Genomic DNA, 13,229 nt, shown 5'->3' with positions numbered 1-13,229 from the left:
AATTTAACATATCGTTAATTATTATTTTAAGTGGTATTTTAAAGTGCTGACTTTCTCATTGGCCTTCCCTCCCACAACTCCCTAACTTCTATCTGTGCTCATTGACCTATAGAATTTGACTTAATAAGTAGCAACATAAATACAACTTCTAGTTTTAGTGACTCAATTGAAGTTTTTAAAATTAAAGCTTATTGGTTTATTAAATATGTATTAGCTTTAGACAAAAATAATTTGGGGGGAAGAATAAAATTTAATGTAACTATAGTAACAGGAAATTCAATTGAAATAAATACTTTGAAAGTTGATAAACACTTGTTGAACAAAGAATATAAGCCAAAAAAAATGCATCATCTCAAAACTTCATTATTTAAAAGGACTTAAACTGGGTAGGTTGTTTTTTGATTAATGGGTAGCTTCTGAAAATTGTGACAATGTTATCATAATATGTATTTTTTGAGATACTTAGGTTTCAAGGAATACAGCTTCTCCACCCCCCTGGTGTGATAGTAAAAACATTTAATTGTTAATATTGTAAAGTGATTATTTCTAAATCTTTACTTGATATCTCACTGTAGGATAAACTTGTTTGTAATAATGTGGTGGTGACTGTTATAAAGGATTTTTAAAATTTTGCTTTTGTAGGTATGGGATAGTTATGGCCGCCTTCTGTACAATTCACAGCCCCATGAGCATCCTATTACCTCAGTTGCCTGGGCTCCAGATGGAGAATTATTTGCTGTTGGATCGTTTCATACTTTACGTTTGTGTGATAAAACTGGGGTAAGTTACAGTGGTGAGCAATCACAGATGTGCTGTCATAAATGTGGTAATGCACAGCACACCTGGTTCTCAATATTTAAAAAACATTTTCAATGCTTGCATTTTATTGAATCTTTCTGCTTTGTCTTCTTAATATACTGGTTCAATCAATTCCAGATTTATGAGACCAAACTCTTTAAGTTTGAAGAATAGGTATGTTCTCTAGTATTTGTCTTTCTGGTAATACTTATTTTAAGCATGATTGTAAAAGATGGTAAAGTAGTTAAAGTATTAATATTTATGCTCAATCAATATGGAGAGTTCGGCTTTAAACTTTTTAAAAATTGTCAAATATGTTTCGGACCAAAATTTTGATTGCATATTTTTGTTAAGAAATTGATAGTAAATTTTAAAAATGGTCATTTTAAAACCAAAGGACTTTGGTTTTTTTGTCAAGAATTCCATGTTTGAATATGTGTGAGGTTTTTTCCTCACAAGAGACATGCCATCCATCACACCAGTTCTGTTTAGAACTTAAACAGAAAGCCAAGCTCCAAAGCATTTCCTGATTGTACTTGAAGACTAAGTTGCTCCAGAAGCAGCAGCATTATCTGAGTGGGACTGTTCCATACTATTTCCAACTATGAGGAAATCACTTAATTGTTCTGTGGCTTATTTCCCTCAATTGCAAAATAAGACTGTTAATAAAGTCCTCTGCCTGGGGTTACAAGTTCTCCTAAACCTGGTGCCATAAAATCCAGTCAGTCTTCCCTCCCACAACTCCGTAACTTCTATCTGTGCTCAAATCAGGTCGAACACTGACTCATGAATCTTCTCTGCTCTCACTGATGCTCTCAGTCTTCTTTCATGGAATGGGAATGCTCTCACCTTTGTCTTATTTTTAGTGAGTTCTACACATTTTTCAAGGCCCATCTCATGTTTGACTTCCTTTCATAGTACCTTCCATAGATTATGTAAAGTTTATCTATCTTTCTAAGTTCCTCTCACGTAGGTCTCTTTTGTCTTAATTATAAATCAGGATAATAGAGTACTTTTCATCTGATTTTTTTATCAATGATTCTGAGTCTATAGAATATGTACTCTCATTTTCACAATGTATTAAGCCCTAACATTATCCATTTTAGTTTTGACTCCCCTCAAGTTTCTGCCTGCTTTTTTTTTAAAAAAAGTCAACTTTATTGCGATGCATTTATCCATGTAAGGTGTACAGTTTACTGTTTTTTTAGTATATTCATAAGATTGTGTACTATTTTAGAACATTTTCTTCCCCTCTAAAAGGAATCACACATTCATTGTCAATCCCTATTTCTCCCTACATCACCCTATTTCTCCCTACATCACCCCAGCCCCTGGCAACTACTAATCTACTTTCTTTTTATGTTGATTTGCCTATTCTGGCCATTTCATATACATGGAATTAAGACATTATGTGGCTTTTTGTGACTGGCTTCTTTTACTTAGTGTGATATTTTTAAGGTTTGACCATGTTGCAGTATATATCAGTACACCATTTCTTTTTATGGACAAACTAGAGACCTGGTGCACGAAATTTGTGCACTTGAGGGGAGGTCCCTCAGCCCAGCCTGTGCCCTCTCACAGTCTGGAAGCCCTCGGGGGATGTCCGACTGCCGGCAGGGCGCGGGCCTAAGCTGGCAGTCGAACATCCTTAGCACTGCCATGGAGGCGGAAGAGGCTCCTGCCACTGCCACTGCACACGCCAGCCGTAAGCCCAGCTTCTGGCTGAGCAGTGTTCCCCCTGTGGGTGCACACTGACCACCAGGGGGCAGTTCCTGCATTGCGCGTCTGCCCCCTGCTGGTCAGTGCATGTCATAGCGATTGGTCATTCTACTGTTCGGTCAACTTGCATATTAGCCTTTTATTATATAGGTTAATATTCTTTAACTAGAGGCCCGGTGCAGAATTCATGTATGGGTGATCTGGCCAGGCCGGCGACGGGGTGGGGCCACGGGAGGTTGGCCGGCCGGTCCCACCTTCAATCAGGGTGTTGGGGGCTGATCAGGGGCAGGACAGGCCGGGGTGGGTGCCGATCGGGGTCCGGATCAGGCCGGTTGGCTGCCACAGTGCATGTCATAGCCACCGGTCGTTCCAGTCATTCTGGTTGTTCCACCATTCTGGTCGCTGGGCTTTTATATACTGGTATATAGATATGAATATGACATGCTTTGCTTATCTATTTATCAGTTGGTAGATATGTGGATTGTTTCAATTTTTTATCATGAATAATGCTGCTATGAATGTGCATAAGTTTTTGTATGGACATGTTTTCATTTCTCTTGGATATGTACTTAAGAGTAGAATTACTGGGTTAAATAGTAACTCTGTGTTTAACGTTTTGAGGAACAGCCAAACTATTTTCCAGAGTGGCTGCCTACTTTTGACTGCTCTCCAGTCCTCAAGTAGTTGTTTTTGTATTTTGTCTTGAGTGTATGAATGTTATCTGTAAGAAGGTTGGTCTGGTAGCAGCTGTTCTGCTATTATCATTCTTTACATGTCAAAATTTTACTTAAAATACTTGATCATGAGTATTTTTTATTTTTTAAAGTCATAAACATTTAAAAAATGTTTTTATTGATTTTAGAGAGCGAGGAAGGGAGAGGGAGAGTTAGAAGCATTGATGAGAGAAACATCATCGATTGGCTGTCTCCTACATGACCCTACTGGGGATCAAGCCTGCAATTAATCCTGAAATCAATTGCCCTGACCAGGAATAGAACCAGCGACCTCTTGGTGCATGGGACAATGCTCAACCAATTGAGCCACACCAGCTGGGCTAATCATGAGATTTAAAAAATCAGTTCTGCACATTTGAGAGCTATGCTAACTATTACAATGATTCTCAAGGTGAAACAGAGAGAGAGAGCTACCTGTTTGAGATTCACTATTCAGGAAAATAGCCAGATGACATGGTAGACAGTTCATGAAACACATGCAAATGGCCAGTATAAACATGAAACGATGCTCACTTTAACTAATATCTATAATAATAAAAGCGTAATATGCTAATGAGACCAGGCGTCCTTCTGGACGATCTTCTGGATGAAGCTGGGCTTTGAGGGAAGCCTGGGTCCTGGGTGCCTGCTGGCGGCCGGAGGGAAGCCCAGGTCCTGGGTGCCAGAGGGAAGCCGGTGCCAGCAGCCGGGGGAAGGAAGGCCTACTCTTGCACGAATTTTGTGCATCGGGCCTCTAGTATACATGTAAAATAAATAAGTAATGATGTATTTTACCTAATAGATTGAAAAGATTAACAATTACTTAAAAACCTTGGGTTTACTCAAGGAGGAAATGAGCTCTCTCATTTACACACTGTTGATGGGAATGTGAATTGATTCAATCTTTTTGAGGGGTAGTTTGATAATACATATTCCTTGTGTTAGATGTACATATTCCAAGACCTAGGGATCTCACTTCTAGGAATTTTCTCTAAAGAGATCATTGTACAAGTACACAAAGATGTATGCATAATAATTTCATCCTAGGGTGGTTATAATGAAAATTAGAAATAAATTAAATTTCCCCATATAGGAGACTAATTAGATTATTATTCTATATAGCTAAAATTGATTACCCTCAACTCTTGAAAATGGGGAAGAGTGTTATGCTTAAAAACCTGGAAAGATATTCATGATAAGTTATTTAGTGAAAAGACCAGATTTTTGGAGAGCATTTTATTTTATGATCTCACTGAGATAAAATAGTATATAGTTATATCTACATGGTTAACAGTATATTCATAGTTGCTGTATACCATATCTTTTCCTTCTTTATGATTTTGTAGTGTAACCCTTTCTTAATGAAAGGTATCAATTGCATAGATGTAATAAAGATCTTTAAAAAGTTCTTCAATAAAAATGAGCAAAAAAGGAATGATGTCACAGAAAATGGTGGAATAGGGAGTTCCAAGAATTGGTCTCTCTACTCAAACAACCATTAAACTGGCAAAAAATGTCAGATTCAACTTTTTCAGACCTTCGGAATCTAACTCAAAACTTATAACAACTAGGGGAGGGGATGCTTAATGAAAAAAGAGACTGCTAAATTTTGGTAAGAAAGCATTGTGTCATGTTTTGCTCACCTGCCTACACCATCCCTCATTTCCAGCTTGGGCGTGGCCATGGGGATGGTAGCCTGTGTTCTGTGTGGCTTGCTGGTGCCGGAAGGGACTATATGGACTATGTCCTCAAAAAATTGTGGTTGAAATTTTTGACATGTCTGGTGGTTCTCAGAGGGACCGAAACAGAGACTTGTCTTTGTTTTGCCTCCTTTGGCAGTCTCTCAGAGCTGGAGTGGCTTCCCAGGAGGCATCTGTTGAAAGCATCTGAAGACTTACTACCAAACCTCCTGGGGCAAGGGACGGTGGGTGGGGCAAGCAGCAGTCAGACCAAGAGCCTAGGAAGGAGGAGGCTGAAGAGGAAGATACATGAATCCAGAGTGCAACACACATGCCCAGGACCAGACAAAGGCTCAGAAAAGACTTGGAAGATGCTAGGCTTTTAAACCTGGCAGACCTTTGGGCAGAGCTTTGTATCACAAGCAGGAGGTGAAGGCAAAGGAAGTACTATAGGTGGTCTGGCTAAGGGTTGACAGAGTGCCCGAGCTCAGAGCCAGTTGGCAAAGAGTGGGAGAGTATTTTCTTTCTTTCTTTTGGGCTCTATCAGGTCAGAAGCTGACCCCTGAGATAACGGAATGGAGACTTCAGTGACCACACATGAAAGAAATAATCTTGGCAAAAATTGTTTGGAAGAGTCACTAAATAAACAAATGACAGCAGTTCTCAAAAAGTAGCAAGAGCAAACCTGGGGAGGGGGAAGAATCTGATTTCCAGAGTTACCACATTATAATATGCAAAACATCAATTTTTCAACAAAAAATTACAAGGCATACAAAGAGGGAAGTCTGGCCCATTCACATGAAAAAAAGAAATAGATACTATCCCTGGGGAGGCCCAGCATTGGTCTTACTTTTTAAAATATATTTTTATTGATTTTAGAGAGGAAGGGAGAGGGAGAGAGAGAAACATTAATGATGGGAGAGATTCATTGATCAGTTGCCTCCTGCACACCCCCTACTGGGGATCCAGCCCACTACATGGGCATGTGCCCTAACCATGAATCGAACCGTGACCTCCTGGTTCATAGGTGGACCCTCAACCACTGAGCCACACCAGCTGGGCACAATGATCTTAAATATGCTCAAAGAACTAAAGGGCACCAGGAGAACAAGGTCCAAACAAATAAAAAGGATAGAAATTATAAAAATGAAACAAATAAAAAATCTGGAACTGAAAAAAATGATCAAAGGATAAAAGAAATATATTGTAAATATCCCCAGAACCCCAAAATATGTCCAGTCTCTTTAATAACGAGTTTCGTGCAAATAAAAATCATAGTACAATGCCATTTCCCACTTATCAAAATATGGGAAAATGGAACTCCTCATAATGCATCGAAGAGAGCATTTATTGGTACAACTTTTCTTAAATATAATTTGGCAAATCTATCAAGATCCTTGAAACTTTTGACACAGGTATTATACTTGTAAGGAAGTTTAAAAATGTATTGCATGTTTATTTATTTTCATATTCACTAATTCTTCACAAATATTTGAGTCTATTATATGCCAGGCACTTGCCCTATGTGTTAGACAGCAGTAAACAAAATAAATTCCCTGCTCTGAGTTTTTATTCCTGCAGATGAAAGACTGTATGAAAACAAACAAAATGAATATGTAGTAAGTTAAATGGTAATAAAATACTATAAAAAATAAAGGTGAGGTGGTCAGGGAATATCAGACACAAACTAAATGTACATTATTGAGTGGTTAGTGAAGTAAATTATGGTGTAAGTGAATTACTTGTGGATGAAAAATTAAAAGCCATAATGCCACAGTTTTTCTCTAGATCCCATAATAATTTTTATTTTTAACCTTTGACTTTTAAGAAAGGCATGCTTCATATATGTAAGGTAAAATCTTTCAAGTTAACATAGTCATAAGTAAATATGCAGAATATATTAATGAATTGCATTCTAATAAGTTAAATGTAACAGAATTCAAGGGAAAAGATTTGAATGTAAGTTACCTTTTAAATGACATTGTTGCTTTTATGTATCAGCAGGTGGTGCTATTGCTTGTGTAAAAGAGAACTTACTGCCATTCTTATTTTCTCTGTTCTTAAATACCCAGTTTGCCATTGTAATGAAAACATTGCCCTTTGTGCATTTATTCTTCCACTCAATTAAAATAACTTATCATCTGCAGTAATTGGTCTTACTGTTGTATGTAACTTTTCATAGTTATGTATGTATAGCAGCAATTTTTCATCTCATGGCACACATAAACTAATTCCTAAAATTCTGCATCATACCAAAAAATATATTTTTTGCCAGTCTGAAAAAAAGGTATAATTTTGATCCATTCTCATCAGACGACTATTGTTATGTTGCTGTTGTCATTTTTTTATTTGACAGTCTAAGGGAAAATAGGTCAGGTATTGCATGTTTTAAAAGTTCTTGTGGCACACCTATTGAAAATGGCTGATATATAGCAACACATGATTTAAGACATTGTAATTTGCTAATTCCCGGTATATGAGAGAGAATATTGATCTTAAAAATCAGTTAGTGTACCTGAGGCCAGTATACTGAAAACAAAGATATTACAAATAAAAATATATTGCTAAGTCTTTCAAAAGTGTAACAGCAATTTGTTATGTTCTTGTTCAGTGGCATAGTGCTTCTTCCTAGACAGCTCAAAATAATTTGGGTCATATTATCAATACAGGTCATATTTGTGTTCTATAAACTTTTTATAATTACTGATTTTTCTATTTTTATGTTTGCTTATTTATTTTGTGGTTATAGAAATTAGTTGCACTTAACCACTCCCAAACTAATTTTTGTTTGCTTTTTCATATTCTGTATCCTAAGGAAACTGTTACCTACAATTTATTGTCTGGAATTAGGGGAAAAAATAGAAAACCTCACTAGTATTGTATAGGCACAAATAGTGACTAATATGAAATAGTTTAATTAGATCTAAGGCTTATATAATGAAGTAATCTATGGCAAAAAGAAGTATAAGAAAAATAAAACAAAAATAGAAAAAATAATATCCATAATTATGCCAAAAATAAAATATTTTCATTTTCTACGTACCTTACAAGTCTTTGAGAAAATTTTACATGGTTGTGATGACTATAAATAAATTTTTACATATCCTTTTACTTTTAGTATTGATGTTGAATACTTATTTTAGCTCAATATTATATTACTAGGGGCCCAGTGCACGAATTCATGCACCCCGAAAGGAACTGTGGGCTGCAAGTCTGCAGTGGGCTGTGAGGTTGTGGTGGGCACAGGGGCGGGTCTCGGCCCATCCTCCATGCCCCCTCCTGGCCACCCCACGTGTTGACGGCGCCAGCCCCACTCGCAACCACTGAAGGCGTGGAGCGATTTGGGCCAGCGCCAGCAGCAGTTGTGAGCAGGGCCGGCGCCATAAGCAGGTGCGAGCGGCGGCTGCTGCCCTGATCTCCCCTCAGGAGCAGGGGAAGGTGGAGAAGCCCTCAGGGGCGATCGGGGTCGGCAAGTGCCGCTTGCACCTGTTGACGGCACTGAGTGATCAGGACTAGCGTTGGGCGCTGGCAGCGGGTGCGAGCAGCGGCACTGGCTGTGGTTGCGAGAGGCAGCTGCCAGCCCCGATTGCCCCTTAGGAGCAGGGGGAGGTGGAGAAGCCCTGAGGAGCGATTAGGGCCGGCAGCTGCCACTCGTAGCCGCTGATGGCGCTGGGTGCTGGCAGTGGGTGCGAGCGGCGGCTCTGGTGCCAGCAGCGGGTGCAAGCAGGGCTGGGTGGGACCGTGGCGCGTGGGAGCAAAGAATTTTCAGTAACCACCAGAGGCTTGCCCCAATGACAGCAACCGGTGCCCTGCCTTGGTCTGGCACCCCCACTCACCTGCTCCCCCATTCTACTCTGGCCGATGCCCGTCATGTTCTGTGCTGTGCTGCCTGCTGCCGACACCCGCCATGTTCCACGCGCGCCCCCTGGAGGTCAGCGCATGTCATAGCGACTGGTTGTTTGGTTGTTTGGTTGTTCTGCCATTCAGTCTATTTGCATATTAGGGTTTTATATATATAGATGGTCTAAAAATACAATTAAACTATGGAAGCATAGCATCAGTATAATTTTAATAAAGATAGACTGAAGGGGAAAGATAATGGCAGAGGCAACATTTTTTAAAAACTCAAAAATGAATTAAATAAATGAGCCCAATTGTATTTAGTTGTTTGTATAACTACCCAGAGAGGAACTACTTCAGGTGACTACTTGACTTGATTGTCAGCTCCTTGTGCTCACAGTAGAGACTCAGGAGAGAATTACCCTGCCACTTTGAAAAAGCTTTTCAGCTCCTCAAATGCAAACATAGAGTTACCATAGACCCAGCAATTCTACTCCTAGGTGTGTACCCAGAGAAATGAAAACGTATGCCCACACAAAAGCCTATACACAAATGTTCATAACAGCATTATTTATGATGGCCAAAAAGCTGAAAAACCCAAATGCCCCAAAACCCAAACAATATATGTAATATTTATACAATCCAATATTATTTGGTAAGCAAAGAGATGTGACACATGCTACAACATGGATAAACCTTGAAAACATTAAAGTGAAAGAAGCCAGTCACAAAAGCCACATAATGTATTATTGCATTTATATGAAATGACCAGAATAGAAAATGAAAATAGATTAGTGGTTGCCATGAGCTGGGGGATCTGGGGAATGGACAACTGCTAATGGGTATGGGTTTCTTTTTGTGGTAAAATGTTCTGAAATTCCATAGTAGTGATGGTTGTACAACTCTGACTATAATAAAAACCACTGAATTCTATACTTTAAAAGGGGATTTTATAATATGTGAAATGTATCTCAATGTTTTTATTTTTTTAAAAAGAAATAGGCTTAAGGGCAAAAGAGTGAAAAAATAAAATTTAAAACTTGTAACCATTTGTGATGTTGATATTGTTATTTTGAATACTTATATTGGTTCTCTGAAGAACTGGGGTTTTGGGCTAGGAGAAAGGAGATACTGAGGTAAGATTGGCAAGGATAAATAAAAATTATCTAGTTCCTGGGTTTGAATTGGAAGTGTCAGTTTGAATTCATGAAAAAATTTCCTAATTCTGTTCATTAAAAGGCCTAGGGGCACCCTACCTGGTTTGGCTCAGTGGATAGAGCATTGGCCTGTGGACCGAAGGGTCTCGGGTTCGATTCTGGTCAAGGGCACATACCTCGGTTGCAGGCTCCTCTTTGGCCCGGGCCCTGGCACATGCGGGAGGCAACCAATCAATTTTTTCCTCTCACATTGATGTTTCTCTCTGTCTTTCCCTCTCTCTTCCACTCTCTATAAAAATAAAATAAAATAAAATAATGGAAAATATCCTTGGGTGAGGATTTAAAAAAAAAAAAAAAAAGGCCTAGGGGTTTTCTCTCAATACCATTTTCCACATTAGGGTGCATTGAAGTAAAGGCTGACTCCAGGTGTGGGTCAGGAAATATAAAATATGAATCTGGAACATTTTGTCATATAGAAAACAAGGAAAGTGATGGAAAATACAAGATTCCATTAAAAAACAACAACTAAAAAACCAACTTCAAGGGATCCCACTGGCTAAAATTGGGCTAATTGGAGCATTATATTTATTAAAGCACATCAAATATGTTAAAATTATTGAGTTCATGATACTAAACAATAACATTTATTGGTTACATTTGAAGGTTACAATGGTGTGTAATGAATTCCCCTAACATTTATTGGTTACATTTGAAGGTTACAATGGTGTAATGAATTCCCATTTACCCTATTACTCAGCTTTCAACAATTGTCGACTGATGGCTAATTCCTACCTCATCTGTACCATGGCCCAGATTATTCTGAGCAAATCCCTGACATCATAGAATTTTATCGTTAAATATTTCTACTCACCATTAAAAAACACAGAGGCTTTTAAAAATCTAACCTCCATACCATTATTAAACCTAAAAACAATTAACAATAATTCCTTAATATTCTCAACAGTCACTGTTCAGAATTTTCCAATTGTTTTTTTGTTTTTCAGTTTGTGGGAATTAAGATGCAAATAAGGTATAATAATTGTGATTGGTGATTGGTTGACAAATGTCTTAGATCTCTTTTAATCTGTAAGGTCCCCTTCCACATATTTTTTTTCTTTTAATATTTTTAGAGAGAGAGAGAGAAGCATCAATGTGAGAGTGTAACATTGATTGGCTGCCTCCTGCACGCCCCCTACTGGGGATCGAGCTGCAACCCTGACCTGAATCAAACCAGCAACCTTCCAGGTCACAGGACAACACTCAACCAATTGAGCCACACTGGCCGGGGCTGTAATACCATCTTTCAAAAAATGTTTGTTACTGTCTTACACATGCACCTCTTTTGTTCCAGCTGATGCTAATTGATATCTCTAGGTAACATTCTCACATAGATAGATAGGTCCTAGAAGAGGTTATACTTACTGCATTCTGAAAACAAGAAATCAATTACCTATACTTCCATGATTTTAGGCGTATATCAAAAATGCTTTAGTTGCAGTGTGTGTTTAGTTTCAATTTTTAATGACATTCTTGAAATATAATCAGAAATCTTTAGATATAGAAACTGTAGAATTAATAGTAAGATGCCTTTATTTTTCCCTACAGAATCTTTGTATGTATCCATTCAGTATTATTACTTAAAAGTAATTATGTGATTGGAAATGGTGTGGATGTTTTGCATTTCTTGAAAGATTTCATACATGTTACATGTTTCATACATATTCTACTGTGTACTTCAAAAATTACGTCTTTTGTTTAGTTCCCTATACTAGTAATTAAGAAAAATATTTCTCACTAATTTTAGAATGAAGATACTTTTTAAATTTTGGTTAATCCTCACGCAAGGATATTGTTTCCCCCATTGATTTTTAGAGAGTCGAGAGTTGGGAGAGAGGGAAGAAGGGAGGGAAGGAAAGAAGCAGAGAGAGAAAAACATGGATGTGAGAGAGACACATGGATTGGTTGCTCTGCACTCCCCCCAACCAAGGCCAGGGGTGGAATGTGCCACCGAGGTACGTGCCCTTGACCAGGAATCGAACCCAAGACTGTTCGGTGTGTGGCCCAGCACTCTAACCACAGAGACACATCAGCCAGGGCACGTTTAAAAAGAATTGTCTTAATATGTTAACGTGTCCTCGGTTTAAAACTTACTTAAAATTTTTTTTAAATAAATGAATTTTCCTCTTGTTTTTTCTTCCCCAAGTGGTCATATGCTCTGGAAAAGCCCAACACTGGCAGCGTATTTAATATTGCCTGGTCGGTTGATGGCACCCAGATTGCTGGAGCCTGCGGAAATGGACATGTGGTCTTCGCACACGTGGTGGAGCAACGTTGGGAGTGGAAAAATTTTCAAGTAACATTAACCAAAAGACGGACTATGCAGGTATGATTATGGTCTATGGTTGATTAAACCTGCTTCTTTTCACATTAGTTCACTCTACAGATTATGGGATTATCTTCGTTAATAGTATTTAAATTAAGTTTATAAAAATTCAGTCACATTAGATGTATTTTAACTATACTATTAGTGATCCTCTTCATGACATTCATGAGATAGAGCCCGAGTGTCCATAGTTACTGAGGTTCTGGGGTTGAGGCAGGGATAGTGAAACTTGAAGCATTTAGAGAAAGTGTAGATACAGCTGAGGAAGGGGGAGACAGCTATGACAGGTTAGATTTAATTCCTGGACCTGACCCGAAGGCAGGCCTAACCTTCTCATCAGAGTCTGGATTGCATTATTTTATTTATTTATAGTTGTATGAGTTTATTTAACCTCATTAATTTTTTTTCCTATTAAGAATTACCTAAGGCAAGCCAAATTGGGAAAATAATAGGAAGTTCTTATTGGTAGTTAGGAAGAAAACGGGTAATTCTGGAGTGAAATACTTTGTAGATTAAGACAGAAAGGTTGGAATGCGGAATGGGAGGCAAAGGGAAATAATTTATAGGTAGAGAACGTCAGAGAGAGGGGTTCTCTATTCAGTTGTAAGCCGCTTACTCAGTACCATATTTCACTTGTCTTTATCTCCCCGATGGGGCCTAACCCAGTGCCTTGCATATATATAATAAGCATTCCACAAATATTTTTAAAGTTAATTGACAAAAGGGAGGAGGAAGAGGCCAAGGACAATGTGCCAATGGCAAAGCCTCTGCCAAAGAAAGGGCAACTCTACCTTCCTCCTCCCCCTTCCTCCTCTTCCTCCTGTCTGTAACTTCCTCCTTCAGTACTCACAATTCAGATTGTTATAAATACTATAACATTTTGGAAGCATATATCTTATGATTTCTTGGACAGATCTATTCAAATATTCTTTAGCCTAAT

General features: G+C 38.4%; 1 protein-coding gene across 1 annotated transcript in view; it reads left to right on the top strand.

Annotated features, from left to right (window-relative positions):
* IFT80 (intraflagellar transport 80) overlaps window positions 1-13,229 on the top strand; it is an 82,890-nt gene that overhangs the window by 34,775 nt on the left and 34,886 nt on the right. Inside the window, exons 6-7 of the mRNA XM_054713686.1 lie at window positions 643-780; window positions 12,110-12,289. Coding sequence (XP_054569661.1) covers window positions 643-780; window positions 12,110-12,289 — 318 coding nt within the window. The remainder of the gene's footprint in view (window positions 1-642; window positions 781-12,109; window positions 12,290-13,229) is intronic.

This window comes from Eptesicus fuscus, chromosome 3, assembly GCF_027574615.1.
Source record: "Eptesicus fuscus isolate TK198812 chromosome 3, DD_ASM_mEF_20220401, whole genome shotgun sequence".
Lineage (NCBI taxonomy): Eukaryota > Metazoa > Chordata > Mammalia > Chiroptera > Vespertilionidae > Eptesicus > Eptesicus fuscus.
The sequence above is the reverse complement of the archived record's forward strand: the minus strand, read 5'-3'. Positions and strand labels throughout refer to the sequence as shown.